The sequence below is a fragment of the Rhea americana genome, unplaced genomic scaffold (genome assembly GCF_003343005.1).
Source record: "Rhea americana isolate MKP2758 unplaced genomic scaffold, rheAme1 scaffold_672, whole genome shotgun sequence".
NCBI classification, from domain to species: Eukaryota; Metazoa; Chordata; class Aves; order Rheiformes; family Rheidae; genus Rhea; species Rhea americana.
Window position 1 is genome coordinate 32,080 of NW_028186837.1, and position 15,066 is coordinate 47,145.

Consider the following 15,066-nt stretch of genomic DNA (forward strand, 5'->3'; position numbering starts at 1 on the left):
CCTCTGTTCTTTTCCCTGATGATGCTGCTGTAAAATTTTCAGGTCCTACCAGACGTGTTTGGCTCTCCTCTAATGATCATGGGTTTCTCCCGTTCTGCCTGCGCCAAGTGAATATCTGGCTGTAGCTCTACTTTCTGCACAACTCAAGGCTTCTGTGAATGCCCAGCATTCATATCTGCCTCCTTTTAGTTACGTTTTCCCAGGTGGGAGATGATGGTGATTTCAGAGGCTGTAGAGCATCCCTGGTGGCAGGGATGCTACTTTGCTCGCACAGCTTTCCTCTGTTGCTCTGTTGTGTTTTGTCYGCGAGTGCTGTGGTTGATTCTCCTTCCCCCTGGGAACATGGTCCTCCAATGAAGCYGTTAATGTTGACCAAGTGTTTTCACTGCAGGTTACGAGCTTCCCGGGTGTTGCTGGTGGGGATGAAAGGCCTTGGAGCAGAAGTGGCAAAGAATCTCATCCTGGCAGGTGTCAAAGGCCTGACCATGCTGGACCATCAGCAGGTGGGAGCTTCCAGCTTCTCTCTTTCTTGTGGCTTTCCTAGCTGGTCAGCATGGGGTGAGGGTATGGTTTGCAAAGCTCCCAAAGCCTGCTGGCAACTGGTAGGGTGTCTGCACTTGAGGACTCGTTCACTGCTTTCCGGAGTAGGTGTTTTGTTGTGGGGTGTGTGTCTTTTCTGGGGAGCAATGTAGTGTCTRTAGAGAGAATCCCATACCCGTACACTTTCAGTCGGTGTGTCTCCTTGTGACAGCCGTGGAGCTAAATTTGAGAGAGACMTAAGCAGACTGCACTCATGTGCCCTCTGTCAAGCTGAAGGCTGAACCGCAGCCTCCCCAGTTCCTCCGCTTTTGGATGACCTTGCCTGCACACATGTGGCTGTGTACTCTGATCTGAGAGGCCTACTCTCAAAATCTCACGCTTATTTCTGGGGGCATGTAGCCTTTCTCTAGCAGGTCTCCACCCAGGCCTCTCCCTTCTATCTTGGTCTGAGCAGCCCCTTTCTGTGTTTATCTAGCGCTTTGCAGGTGTTTAACAGATTGTAACAGTCTGTGAAAGGCAGGTAGGGGTCCACTCTTGCCTCAAATTACATGGAGCTCAGGCCTCTAAATAGAGTCTGTGGTTGAGCGTTTAGTCTGTCTCTGTCAGCTGTGTAGYAGGTTTCCATTCATGGTCCAGAGCCTTGTGCCCCGCAGCTCACACTGCTGTCTCAGGAGGTGGGAAGCCCAGGCATGACTGAAATTAATAGGTGCCACACAGCATACAAAACCCTCCTCTGCATTTGGAAGAGGCACAGGCAAGGATGTGTAAGCTGCTCAGCTTACACTCAGAGCCTTCAGCAGGGTCTGAGAGATGAATATTTGAGGGATTTTGTATGCACAGTGTTTCTGGTGTGAGCTTGTGGTAGTACTGGCTGCTGCAGGGCCAGGCAGAGCAGGGCAGTTGCACRGGAGCCTCAGCTGCAGCCGCTCGTTTCTCCTGCGAGCACAGCCGCTAGGTCGCAGTGCAAGCCTGCTGCAACTGTGGTGTCCGCAGTGGTAGCTTGGCCTCTCATCAGGCACAAGAGGGAGCTCTGAGCTCAGGAGCGGGCAAAGTGATTTGCAAGCTCTGAGAATTAGCCTGGGAGCAAGGAGAGCAAAAATGTGGGGGTGCTGCCTGCTGTCTGTCCTGCCTGTTCCTCTGAAAAGGGGACATGGAGATATCTGTTCTTGGAGCAGAGATGAGTACTTAGTGCAATTGAAGGGTTATGAAGGGAGAACATGGAAGGAGGGATCCAAGCAGTCACTCTGCAATAATACTGGAATGGTACCATCTTAAGAACCTCAAACTTGCCTTTCCTTCCTGGAGAAGGTAGTGGTCCTGTCCCTGTATCCTTCCTCCTAATGAGACTCTCAACTTTTCTCTGAACCTTTTAATATTCCTGCTGTGAGGATAGCATGGGTCCCCTTTCAGATGTGTGAGTTCCTGTTTATGATATATCTGCTGTAATACTCCTGTGAGTGTTGCCCTGTGTGATTCTGGGAAYGATTAACAGCACCAGGAAGACTCACCTCTCTGTTTTCTCCTATTTGAGGTTTCTCCAGAGGACACTAGAGCTCAGTTCCTGATCCCTGTGGGTTCCTTGGGCCGCAATAGAGCTGAAGCATCTTTGGAGCGGGCGCAGAATCTCAATCCCATGGTGGACGTGAAGGCTGACCCTGAGAGTGTGGAGAACAAGCCGGAAGAGTTCTTCACCCAATTCGATGCAGTAAGTGCCATGGGGGAAAGAAAGATGGGAGGAAGAGAGACTTACTATTTGTTGACTTACAGTTAAGCTGCATTGGTTGGACTTAAGTTATCTTGAACTGATTTGACTGAGGTGGTACAAGTRCTTGTATAAACGCTCCTGTGTTTGTTTAAAACTAGCTACAATTCAGTTGTACGCTGAGTCGCCAAGGCACATTCACATCTGTAAAAATGTTTCTTCRTAGTGGTTTGTACTGATATGCTGGACTCAAGAAAAAAGCGTTGAACTGGCACAACCTTGTAAGGAGAGCAGAGACTAAATGGTGAGGGAATAAAAAAGAATTTCAGAGCAATCAGAACAATACAGATCTTAATTAAAGGATCATTAATACCTTGCTAATTGCTCTTTTTGTTCTAGACAGGAGTGGTTACATTAGCTCAAAGTTTTGAGCGTAAAATATTGGGTTGTGTATCCTTGAGCCTTACACAGTTGAGCTTGCAGAATGGCTTGGTTAGTGTGTGCATGTTCAGCTACTTCTCAGCACAAGCTGTAATGCTGCAGTTACAGGTTGGTCTGGCTGACTGTTCATAAATGGCATCTGTTCCCCTTCTGGTCTCTGTAGGTTGCATCAGACAGTGGCTGCCTGCTGACAGCTTTCTGGGTGTGATGTGATAGTGGTTCTAGTAATTGCAGTGTGCATGTTTTCCCAATTCTGTGCTCCTGTTGGATTGTGAAAATCAGGCAGCAGCTTTGAAAGAAAGAAAGTGAACTGTCTTGGGAGTACAAGGAGCACATCCTGGTCTCACAGCTCACATGAATCAGCTGCCCGTTCCTGTCTTCTCTGGTTGACTGCAGGGTGTCAGCCCTGATGCTGGCAGATGGAGGGGAAGAACGTAAGGGATTGTGCTTACAGCAAACAGAGCCGTTAAATGGAACATAAAGATCTGACTATTTTGTGAGTGTGCCCCTGTAGGAAGCTGTTGGAGGGTATGTACCCTGCTCAGTTCCCAGGTGGGGCAGGCCCCGAATTTCAATTAAATAGAAAATATCTGAAATATCTGCTTGTTGCCAAATTCTTGCCTGCAGGAACCATCGTGCTTTGTCTGGAAACTTGATTCTGCTACCCCTAACCTTCTAATTATCCCTGGAGAGGAGGCTCCTGGAATTACCCATCGTTTTCATCAGAATTTAGTGTGACAGGAAGGAAAATTGATAATTGCTCTGAGCACTGTTCAGTGTCCCACTGTGAATGAAATGACAATTCTACCTGAAACCTTCCCAACTGTCCAGGAAGGGAGGGAAGATTTCACATCCCAGCATGGAATAATAATCCCACAGTGGCTCACCTAGGGAGAGAGGGGGTACAAGTTGGTAAACATTCAACTTCTGTTAAGAAGAATGACTCTGTTCCTGCAGGTCTGCCTAACGTGCTGCTCCCGGGATGTTATGGTGAAGATTGACCAGATTTGCCACAAGAATAGCATCAAGTTCTTCACTGGCGATGTCTTCGGTTACCATGGCTATATGTTTGCCAACCTGGGGGAGCATGAGTTTGTGGAGTGAGTCTTGGTTTTGGGGCGTAGACTGGGCAGGTGGTAAGAGGAGAACCAGGTGTGCAGAAAGGTCATAGGAGGTCTGTGATGAGGATCAGTGTGTGTGGCAWAGCCAGTGCTGTGCACTAGAAAAGCTGTGCCCAGAGCTATAAGTGTCTGGGTTGTCACACCATTCCTGCTGTGAGTTGGTCTGTTTGCACAAAACTTCTCTGCTGGGCTTATGTTTTGTTTGCCATAGCCTTTGCCCCATTGGGGAAGCTGCCTGCTTCTRGACTCTGCAGCCATTAAATCTTACAGGCTCCGCTGAAAGATGCTAAGCATCTGCTAAATCTGCCCTTTGCAACTGAGCAGCAGAGTGAGTACAGATCTTGGCCTCCTTCCTGCCAGAGAGTAGCTCTGATGAATTTTTCCCCCYCTTTCTATAGAGAGAAGACCAAGGTCACCAAAGTCAGCCAAGGAGTGGAAGATGGGCCGGACACCAAGAAAGCCAAGCTTGATTCATCAGAGACAACCATGGTGAAAAAGGTACGTGGAAGAGTTTCTGTAGAGAGCTGTGAGGCCAAGGCACAAGGAAGCTTTATACCTGCAGATAGCCATATGCTAGAGTGGTGTGTTGCATGCCTGTATCTTATGTCCCCTGAGGCAAAAGCAAGGAGATGGTTTGGGAAGTGGAAAGAAGAGTTTGGGGCATGCAGGTTTGCCATGGGGACAACAGAAGGGTTATTCTACAGCTGAACTACCAGAATAGGCTATTTTCAGCCTCCTCATGATGGATAGGACGGAGAGATGAGGCTTTCAGACATTCTGGGTGGGTTTCATGTGTGACATGAGTGGGATCTGTGTTGCTGTTTAGTCCTTGTTGGCAAGTGATAAATTCATGGTGCTTTGTGGAGGCCGGGTGTTCATTTTTTGGGATCATCTTGGAGTTTGGGGGGGGGCAGTTTTAGCTACTGTGAAAATTTCGTGCAAATATAGTTATTGTGTGTGCATATGAGGTTCAGCTTACTCAGCAGCATCTTAGGACTCTGGAGCTATGTTGAATGTGGACACTTACCGACACTGATGACACCACTGTTGGTGTGACTGCTCTCACCTCAGTAAAGGCCATTTTCTTTCCTGTATGGTTGTGGCTGTACTGGTATAMAGTACCTTTATACTGGTGAAACTGCCTTTGTGGGGGGAAGGGGAGTAGAAACAGCCTTAACTAGGGGCTCCAGCTTTTGTGTGTCAGCAAGGTCTTTGCACCCAAATGGAGAGGCCATAAAAGCTGCATTGTTGCTGCTGTCAACTGATAGCTGAGCTCCCTTGTAAGTGTGACTTGTGGCCTGGGTGTGAAGGGTTTCCATGTCTTCAGGGGAATCTGCTCCAAAGCAAAGCCTTTCACATTCAAATGCCTCCGGCCTGGGCATTGTTTTGGTCTCGCAGCTGGAAGTTTAACAGGGCAGTAAGTGCTTGCTGGCCCCAGAGTGGAAATCCCCTCTACTTTATCTGGCTATGAGGAGAATGCAAGCTGAGCCAGCAGATTAATGGCCTTTTGTGTCCCTTTCTCTTGCCTGTCAGTTACAGGGTGTTCGGTGCAGCTTCCCCCCACGCTGGGCTGGATTGGAAGGTATGGGAATATTCCCCAGATGCCGTTCAAGCCAGCTGTCGCCCTCCCACAATTGGGGTTGTGATTCCGAGCATTACGGGCTCAGGTTTAAGATACAGCGAATTCCTGCAGATAGTTTCTGAGATGCCAGTGCCTTGAACAAGCTCTATGGAGTATGGAACTAAAAGTCTTGTGGAGCATTGCCACTTCCTGCACCTCCTGAGTGACTTTGAGCCCGTGGTGTGCTGTAACAGTCTGGCATTTGGAATATGAGGATGATCTGATAGATCACTGCTGGGAGACAAGGTCCACAAATTCCTGCTGATTGAGTTAGGGATGTGTGTAGGTCGAAGTGATGGAGCAGTGAGGTGGAACACAACAACTGGGGTTAGTGCTGCATGCCAGGAAGGGGCCTGGGCTCTGGTTTGCAGAGTGGGCTTTGCTAGACCTTTCTCTGGTCGTCTGTGGTCTGATCAGTGACTTCCAAGAGCAGGTCTTCCAAGCGGGGTTTGTGTCAGTGAGAGTTTCAAACCTTAGTTTAGGTTCTCCCTTCTTTGTTTGTTAGTGCCTCTGAGGATTGATGTTGGTGTTTCTAAAGACTCTGGAGTTAGGCCAACATAGAGTGCTTTGTAAACTCCATCCTGGGCTAAGCTAAAGGCTGGCTAAGACTCTGAGGACTGGTTATCATTACCTTAAAATGTTTTAATTAGGAGAATGAGTCACTGAAACATTCTGCTGTTGGGCTGCAACCCAGARGCTTTGCAGAGATGTGGTTCTAGGGCTTTATGCGATGGATGGATGCAGAGGACAGTGTGCTGTGCAAATGCACAAAGAGTTGGGTAGTCTTGGTCTCCTTCTGTCCCCCTCCTGCCCTCTGGCAGAAGCTACATGAAAAAGCTGATTATCTTTCCATGGGCAGGCATGTGCTCTCGCTGCTGCAGACCAGCTCGTGACCTGGCTCCTGTGCTCGTCTCCATATGGGACATGAGGCATAGCCTTGCTCGGCAGGCCTGCCGTCCAGTTGCCGACTTGAACAGGGGATGCACACGAGAGCTGGCCTGCCCCATTGGCCAGACACTGACAGGCCAACACAAACAAGCAGCAGCATGTCATGCCCTAGTGCTGACAAAGGGGAGAAGAACGCAGCCTTTGTTCTCAGCCCTTGCATTGCTGCTCACTAGCATTTAATTTACTGACCTCATCTCAAAGAGACCCTTGTGCTGTCAAGCCTGGGCTGTGGCACCACCAAATGGAGCACTGAAACCATTTCTGCCACTCAACAGCCCCACCACATGGTTTCCTGGCCTGGTGCAGCAACAGCCCCCTGCACCAGACTGCACGTCCCGTGGGGTCTGCGGCGCTGAATCCACTAGCGCTGGGGAGAGGGGGCTGTGGGGGTAGGTACTGACACATGGGACAGGCCCTGCATTGAGCAGACAGGGAGTCATGCGGCAGGAGCAGGGAAGCAAAAGCAGGCCTGTAGGAGCAAGCTGAGGAATAGCAGCTGGTGGGTRCTGGAGGGGACCCCTGGCAGACCGGGCAGTGCCAGAAGAGACACATTCTTGTGAGATTTATGAGGGCTGTGGAAATAGGAGTAGCCTGAGCAATGTGGTCCAGTCTGGCCCCACTGTGCAGGGTTGCCTTGACAGGGGAGGACACACTGGAAAGCTGCCCAGAGCTTTGCTCAGGGCTTTTGGCAGAGGCTGAGAGGGCTCCTCTCTGTTAGCCCCCCCCACCGATGCACTCACTCTCCCATTGCAGCGGGTGGTTTTCTGCCAGCTTAAGGAGGCCCTGGCTGTTGACTGGAGCAGTGAGAAGGCAAAGGCAGCGCTGAAACGCACCACTCCGGATTACTTCCTGCTCCAAGGTAAGCAGTGACCTGTTCACTAGTATGTATGGTTCCTACTGCCTTGAGAAGACTCATCTATTCCCTGTGTCTCATTTCCCCATCCTGGGATGCAAAGAGCTCTGTACCCCCTTGCAAAGCTGTGTATTCTATGCAGATCTGTGCATTTGGCAGGACTGCCTCTCTCTGCCTTTTTATGCTGTCATCTTTGTCTGATGTCAGCTTGTTGCAAGACCAGGTGGACACTCCCCATCAGTGCTAAAATCTGCCTGGGAAGTGCCAAGCTCTGTTCAGCGAGTGAGCACGAGACRCTTCCTGTGGCAAGAGCTAGCTTTGATTTGTTGGCTTTGAGGTTATTGCGAGTTTACCATAACTGCAGTGAGCTAAAAATACCTGGGCGACTGGAAACAGCCTTCTCCCTGGAACGGAAGTGCCCCACCAGCCCCAAGGGCACAGTTCAGCCCCATCATGTGGTTTGCTTGTTGCCCTCTCCCTCCAGCATACCTGGCTCTGGTGGCAGGGCTTGAASAGGCTGCAGCCTTGGTGAAGCAGGGTTTTCTGGTGAGGTTTSGTGCTAGCAGGTTTGTAGTAGCCCTGCTTTCCCCTGAGCAGAGGGGACATAGCGAGTCCCTCATGTGGGCAGACAAGGAGAGATGGGTTCACAGCAATGCTGTGGGCAGGGAGGGAACCAAGGCTGTGCCTTTCAGGGCTCAGACTTGTCTCCCTTTCTTGCCATAAGTTCTTGGCCCCTCTGCTAGTTTACTGGGCTCTGTTTGGGTTGTGGGTGTCTCCTAAGTTATCTGTGGAAAGTCAGGCGTCATTGAGCTATCCTGAGTGTTTTGGAGCCTGTCTCCTCCCCACACAGGAAAGGTTTGGAGCGCACTTCATGGGCTTGTGCTGGCTACGGAAGCTTTCTGTTAGGTGGGCAGAACACTGCATTAAGGTAGCTTCCAGCTTAGAGCATGGGCAAGTGAATGTGTGACTGTACTGCACCCTTTGGGGAGCCCCAGTGCACTGTTTTGTGGCTTGGACAGCTGTTTCAGCGTTACAGCCCAAAATGGGGCAGCGGACTCCGAAGTTGCCCTCCAACTCTGCTGTGGAAGCTAATCAGCTGCCTAACTTAATTTTTAGTCAAAGTCCCTTTAACTGGGCTTTCGGCCATCTCTGTGGTCCCTGCTGCTCTCCCAAGGTGCTGGCTCTGTGTAGGAGGTGTCCTCTGCTTTTGACCTGCAGCCAACTAAGAAGTGCTGATGCTCCTAAAAGAAAGACGTGAAGTTGCTGCTCCTGTTTGCTTTTCCCTAGCTCATGGCAAGCGCACTGGGCTTCTTGGCAGCTCTCCCAGCAGCCCCCTCGCTTCCCCTCAGATGTGGTCAGGCAGGCATCTGCAGAGTGCCAGCCTTTCCACTCCTCACCCGGATGCATGGAGCCAGCAGTGGGCACAGGGCCCAAATAAACACTGCTCTCCCCCTAGATCTGCTGGGGCTTGGAAGATGCATCTTGGGGCCTAGCCTGTCTCTTCAGCTTCATTACCTGCTGCTCCACAGAAATGTGCAAACCCAGGGCTTTTCTTGTCTGCAGGGTGAGGCCGTTATCGCAGTTATGAGGCAGGCCARCATGTCAGCAGCATTCCCCATCTGACCTGATCAGAGCTGCCTTGGATTGTTGTGGTGTGAGATATTGCTTGGTGTGACCGGGATTGGAGACTTTGTTCCCCGGGGAATCCTGTACCCCAAAAGTAGCAGGGCTTGGGATGGTGACAGCAATCTGGTAGAGTCACTGGCTGGAAGCCCARTCGGAGAAATTGAGATGGATGCTTTTCCTTAGGGTAACTAGCTGTGCTCACGTGGGTCAGAGCTGTGACACTGTCTCCCTCTCCCAGTGCTGCTGAAATTTCGGACAGATAAAGGCCGAGATCCTTTGCCACAGAGCTACGCCGAGGACTCCAAGCTGCTGCTCCAGATCCGCAGTGATGTGCTGGACTCGCTGGGTGTTAGTATGGACCTTCTGCCAGATGATTTCATCAGGTGTGTAGAGTGTAGCAGTGTGGGATGAGGAGAGCCCAGCCTGCTGTGGCTAGTGGCAAATGATCGTGTCCCTGGCACATCACCAGCCACTGGCTCTGGGGGTGGCTGGGATTGTTACTTCCGAGTGGCTTGCCAGGAGCTGTGCTCAATGGTGTARGAGTTCAGGCAGTTTTCAGTTCCTTGTCTGATACCTGGTTCACCACGAGCCTTTCAGAACAGCACTAGGCATCCCGTGGGAGGACATCAGTCTACTTTTAAGGATCTGACCCTCAAAAGGAGCTGTGTTTTCTCCTGYCTGGGCCTTACTGGACTGATGTCTCCATAAGAAAGTCCTGATGATGCAGCTTCCCCTGGCGGGGACCCTCGGGGAGTCAGAAGGAAGAGAAAGTTCGTCCTCCTTGTGAGGCAGACTTCAGTGCTCTCCTGCCATGTGGGAGGCATGGCTCCTCTCCCAGGGTGGGTGTGCAGGATGCTCGCCTCTTGGGGCTCTGGCCTGGCACTGTGCGCTGATCCTCCCCCGCTCGCTGCGAATCGTGCTGAGCGCCAAGGTTCGGCATCGCCAGTGACCTGAGCTGTCTGGCTGAGCTGCCTGCGTGTGAGGGCTGTATGTCCTTGCCTTTACTCTGGGTCATCTTGCGCACTGCCGGTTCCACCTCACTGTGCAGGCCAGGGCGTCACACCCCAGCAGGGATTAATGGCTTGTTGGAAGAGGTCCACCTCCTTTCCCAAGGCCTTGGTGCCGTCCTGTGGGCCAAAAGCAGACGGTGCGTGACGCTGTCCCTGCTACTCCTGTCAGACTGGCTTGAACGAGGGCCAGACACCAGCCTGTTCCGCCAGACTGACTGTGGGACCCTGAGTAGCTACGTATGGGCTGGGCCCAATCCCAGACAGCTCCGCGGGGTCGTGGGGCTACAGTGTAGTGTACCCTGGAATAGGGAAGGCCCTGTCCTAGCAGCGTCTCTCGTGGCTGTTGCGGCAGCCCTGGGGCAGGGAGCTCTGTGTCCTCGCTGTGACACTGGGAAGTGGTGTCAGCACAGGGGTATTTGCAGGCTCTGGTGATTCTGTGCCCCTTGGTGCAGGGCCTGGGAGGGTCTGTCTCGCCCACACGCATTCACCGTGGCTGGGAACTCCCGCTCCCCGCCTGCATGTTGCCACATGCCGCCCGGCTGCCCCACGTCTGGGAGTTGCATGTCGACCCCGTGGGCCGCTGTGTACCATCAAGAATGGTGAGAATGTGTCCTGGGCACAGGGCAGACATTTCAAGGGCACTATTTTTAGCAGGGTCACACGAAGCATGCGGGGGGCTGGGATGGGATGCATGTGTGTCTAATGAGAGCTTGGGGCGGAAGCTGCCTTGGTGTATCCCTCTCCGACTACACCTCGACAGGGTGCCCGGCTCAGTCCAGCTGGCTTCCCGCCTCCTCTCTGTCCCCATCATGTTCAAAGTCCCAAACTCTGTGTCTTCTCAGTATCATCTTGCAAGCAAGGTGCACCGGCCCTGCCAACTTCTGCCCGAGGGTCCTGCTGCTCTCCGAGTCTCTGCCTGACCCTGTAGAAGAGTGATGGTTGTAGCACCAGTCCCAGAGGCTGGACTTGGGGCAGAGATCTGAGTCATGAGGCCCCTCTTGCATTCTGTCCTTGCTGAGAAACCTCAGTCTTTGGGACCTGCTCAGTTAGACTGAGAAGCTTCTCCCAGTGCTTGCTCTACTTTGCTAGAAGTCGCATTTGTGGCTGGTKTTTCCTTCTGTCTGGGAAGTCAGAACAGCCTTGGCATCCAGACTCTAGTTGTTGACTCTGCCTTTATTCCTTCCAGCTATTGCTTCTCTGAAATGGCTCCTGTGTGTGCAGTGGTCGGAGGAGTCCTGGGGCAGGAGGTTGTCAAGGTAGCAGCTTTCTGGGGAGGCAATGCCTGTCAGGGTGGAGGAGGCTGACCGGGGCGTGGGGTCTGCGCTCTCCCTGGTTCGTTCAGGGCTGCAGTGACATGGTGGGGCTGGCCAGCCACAGCCCATGAGGAAGGCTTGGGTCAGCACATGGTCTTCCTTCTGGTCCGTTGCTCCCCCCAGACCTGCTTCCTGGGAAGCACCTGCCTTGCAGCCTTGCCAGAGGAGGGGTCAGGCAGAGGGTATGTGGTCCCAGCCTTGACTCCCTCCCGGTTGCCTCGCACTGCTGTGGGCCAGGGTCCCGTTTCTGATGGCAAGGCTCACGCAGCCCTGTGGATTCCTGTCACTGGGCGTGTCTGCAATCCCTGTCCGGCGCCGCTTCGGTGGAAGCGCAGTGTCCTCTGCCCTCACCTCACGCTGCTTCCCCCTGCCCTCTGGGCCCAGCATCCTCAGCGGCCACACTTTGAAGTGGCTTGAGGTGTGCTGAGAGCGCAGACTTGACTTCCTGCATTGCTGCTGGGGGCCAGGGATCCTGCTTGCTTCATGCCCCCTGCAGCAGCAGGTGCCTGTTTTGCAGTGACATGGGCATGAGGATGTGCCTGCTGGGGAGGGTGGGGAGCAGTGTGAAGAGGAGCTGGGCTCTGTCTCCAGAATCCCAGGCCCTCTGCTCCGGGCTGATAAAAGCCTTCATTCGTTGGCAGACTCTTAATGTCTCTCCAGCATAGCCGCACCCCTCTGGCAGGGAACAGCGCTTCCCTCCCTCAACTGGCACAGGCCTGGCTCACAGACCCTGGTGTACCCTGGGTTCTCCACAGGTGGAAAGCCCCCAGYGTGGCTTGTCACGATGCTTGTGGCCCCTGGGGCACCTGCTTTCACCTGCAGGCCTTGCTTGCTGTGCGAGGAGGTGCTGCTTCCTAGCCAGTCCCCCCCCAGGTCCTTTTGTGGCTGAGGTTTCTCTGAAATAACTTGTGACCCTTGCCTTGTTATCAGCAAGCAGCAATGCTTGGGGGGATTTGGGCTTCCATGCTGCCTGGCGGATGAAGTGTGAGGGACCTGCAGGCTTGGCTGTGGTGCTGGGTCAGTTTTTTTTTTCACGGATGGGTCTGATTGTTCTAGTAACCAACTCTCCTCCTTCCCCCAGGCCCTGTCCCAGCGGGACCCACCCCACAACAACTTCTTCTTCTTCGATGGCATCAAAGGGAATGGGATTGTGGAGTGCCTGGGCCCCAAGTGAGTCCAGGGCTGCCCTCAGTCGGTTGCCCTGGGAGCCCCCCAGTCCAAGTCAGCATCAGGCTTGGGCACTTCCCAGTCTTTGCTGCTGGTTTTATCCCTGAACCAGGCAGTGTGCATCCTGCTGCAAGGAGAGCCCTGAAGAGGATAGGACAGTGACTCCCTCTCAGAGCTGTGCTAACAGTTTCCTTAGGTCAAATCTGGGGGGAGAAGGGCATGGCGGTCATCTGACTTGTTCTGTATGTTTTTTGAGTTGTTTAATAAAATCTTATTTCCAAAGTGGTTTATTCCAGGCTCTGCGTTTGGAGGTGACCCACTGCTCTGTGGGCTGGGTGTCGCTTGCATGCAGGTAGGAGAAAGTCTGAGCCCAGCCTAGTTTATCCTGCCAAGGCTGAGCSAACCCAAGCCCTGGCCTGGCAGAAAGAAAAGATGCAAACAGGCAAGGAATCCTGGGGGACTGCACTTCCCTCTTTGTAGGACTGGGGCCTTAACTGGTCATCTGAGCAGCACAGCTCACCTGGCAGCACAGCCTTCTGTGTTCAAAGCATGATACTGTTGGTCTTTCTTGTGTGTGTGTGTGTGTGTGTCACCAGAGCACCCAGTGGGGAAGCCCCACGGTCCTGGGGGGAGACATGGAGGRCGCTAGCCTGCTGCTCCTGTCTCTAGCTTTGGAAGTAATCGGTGTCAAAATAGCCCTGCTTAGTACCACTTAGTAGGGAGGGGCCTRGCACAGCAAGTTTGACTCCAGATCCGAGGAGAACGGCCAAGTTCTCATCTTGGCCTCCTCCAGGGAGAGGACCATACCAGGGCTGCCGCCCTCTGCCAGGGACTGGCGTAGAGAGAAACTGCCTCCTTGGGGCAGAACACCCTGCCCTGCATCGCAGGGGGAAGTGAAGCTGCYGCTGCGGCCGTGTCCCTGTGTGTTCGGTGCTGGGAGTATCCTCAGCACCGTGGTGGAGAGCCCTGTGACTTTCGGTTCTTGAGACAGCTGACCCACTGCCATGACATCTTCCACCCACCCCCCCCGGGTGCAGAGGACAACCGTCTGCTTAAATTCATTTTATTGAAAAGAAACGTACAAAAAAGTAACTGATCATGTACAGCAGGTGTGTTCCCAAATGTACAGTCTCCCCTCCTTCCCCTATGTACACAGTGCTGCCCAGTATGTATAATGTACAGTTCCCCACACCTCCCATCTATGTACAGATCCAACATACAGTATGTACAAAGTACTACAGCCACCCGCCCRCCCACCCACGTTCCCGAGCTGCTGCAGCGTCCGGGAGCAGCGCTCCCCCGCCAGGGCTGGGCAGGCCGGGGAAGGGGAATCCCGGACAGGAGCCGCGCGGGGCTGAGCCAAGCGGCTGCGACGGCAGAATAGTGCTCGCAGCCCCCAGCACCACGGCCCGTGCCTGCTCGCGGCCTCCCCGGGCGTCCCCCCGCCCAGGGCTCCCAACCCRCCTTCCGCAGCAGAACAATAAATAAATAAATAGAAAGTGCCCAGCACGGGGAGGGGGGATGCAGCAAAAACGAGGCCCTGCAGGAGTCACAGCACCAGGCGGTTTTGGTTCACGGAGGGGCCTCTGGCCGCGCTACATTTTCGCTCCAGTCTGTACAGGGCAGGCTCGGCCCTGGTAGGCACGCGTCCCGCGGCAGCCCGGCGCAGCTTAGTTCGGCTCCTGCGCGGGCAGCGCGTCTCCCTGCAGGTTGTAGAGGGCCCTCAGCAGCTGCGCCACGAAGTGGTAGATGTGACCCCAGAAGGCACCACGGCGCCGGCGCTCCTGGTGCTGCGGGGACAGAGCAGGACGGGTCAGCGCTACTGCACCGCCGCAGAGACCAGTTCCGCTTCTCCCGGCCGCCAGGCGCCGGGAGGGGAGAAGCCGGGCGTCCCGGCTGCTGCCCGCTCCAACCGCCGAGGTTGGCTCGGGCTCCGGCCCTGCCCGCGGCGAGGCGGCKCTGCGATTTTCGGAGGTGGAGGGGAGCGCTGGCAGGCGCAGGGCTGGTCCCACCCCGGCTCCCCGCCGCCCGCCCTCACACTGAGCGCTCGCGCTCGCTCCCAGCCTTATATACGCGGCGCTATTTATAGGCTGTGAGTCAGCGGCTGGCTGGCTCGCGCCCGCCCGCGGCTCCGCGCCCGCTCCCTCCCCGCGCAAACAAGCCGGCTGCTCCGCAGGGGGAGGGAGCTGCCGCTGCCCGGCGGCAGCGCGGAGTCCGGGGGGTCACGGGACGCCGGGGCGCCGCCGCCGAGGCCAGGGCACGCGAGGGCGGCTGCCGGAGAGCCGGGACTCCGGGGCTCCCGCCCTGCCTGGGAGCGGGGGCGGCGGGCAGAAACCAGGACTCCCTCTGGGGAGGGAGGACGGGGACGGAGGACGAGCTCCGGGACTGGTGGGTTTCCCGGGAAGCCCCAGCACCCCCGCCCCGGCTCACCTGCCGCTCGTGCGCCTGCTGGAAGGCGTCGCCCAGGCTGCGCAGGCGGGCTCCCAGCTCCTGCTCCAGGCTCGGCGGCTCGCCGGGCACGTGGCCGTTGGGCACGGCCGCCTCTCGGGTCGGCTCCGCCGGCAGGTCCTCCCCCTCCAGCCCGTCGTCCTCCAGGGGCCGAAACCCTCCTGCGGAGCAGCAGCGGCGAGGTCAGAGCTGCGGAGCGGCCGGGGCCGCAGATGCCCGGCAGCCCCGGCGGCGGCTCGGCCATCCTGCCGCCCGCGCTGGCGCGGGGCCCGCCGG

The 15,066-nt window shown here is 54.9% G+C and overlaps 1 protein-coding gene and 1 long non-coding RNA gene across 2 annotated transcripts; one reads left to right on the forward strand and one right to left on the reverse strand.

Annotated features, from left to right (window-relative positions):
• Positions 1–338: 338 nt before the first annotated feature.
• Positions 339–12,624, forward strand: SAE1 (SUMO1 activating enzyme subunit 1). The gene is made up of 8 exons (XM_085320994.1): positions 339–503; positions 2,072–2,245; positions 3,641–3,783; positions 4,203–4,302; positions 7,127–7,232; positions 9,091–9,235; positions 11,049–11,118; positions 12,257–12,624. Exons 1-8 carry the CDS (start codon positions 354–356, stop codon positions 12,347–12,349), a joined length of 981 nt encoding a protein of 326 aa, XP_085177120.1. The 5' UTR covers positions 339–353; the 3' UTR covers positions 12,350–12,624.
• Positions 12,625–13,391: 767 nt separating this feature from the next.
• LOC146586616 (uncharacterized) lies at positions 13,392–14,951 on the reverse strand (the record flags this gene model as incomplete). The annotated part of the gene is made up of 2 exons (XR_014897789.1): positions 13,392–14,132; positions 14,773–14,951. It is a non-coding gene; the product is annotated as an uncharacterized LOC146586616 (long non-coding RNA).
• Between the last annotated feature and the right edge of the window lie 115 nt (positions 14,952–15,066).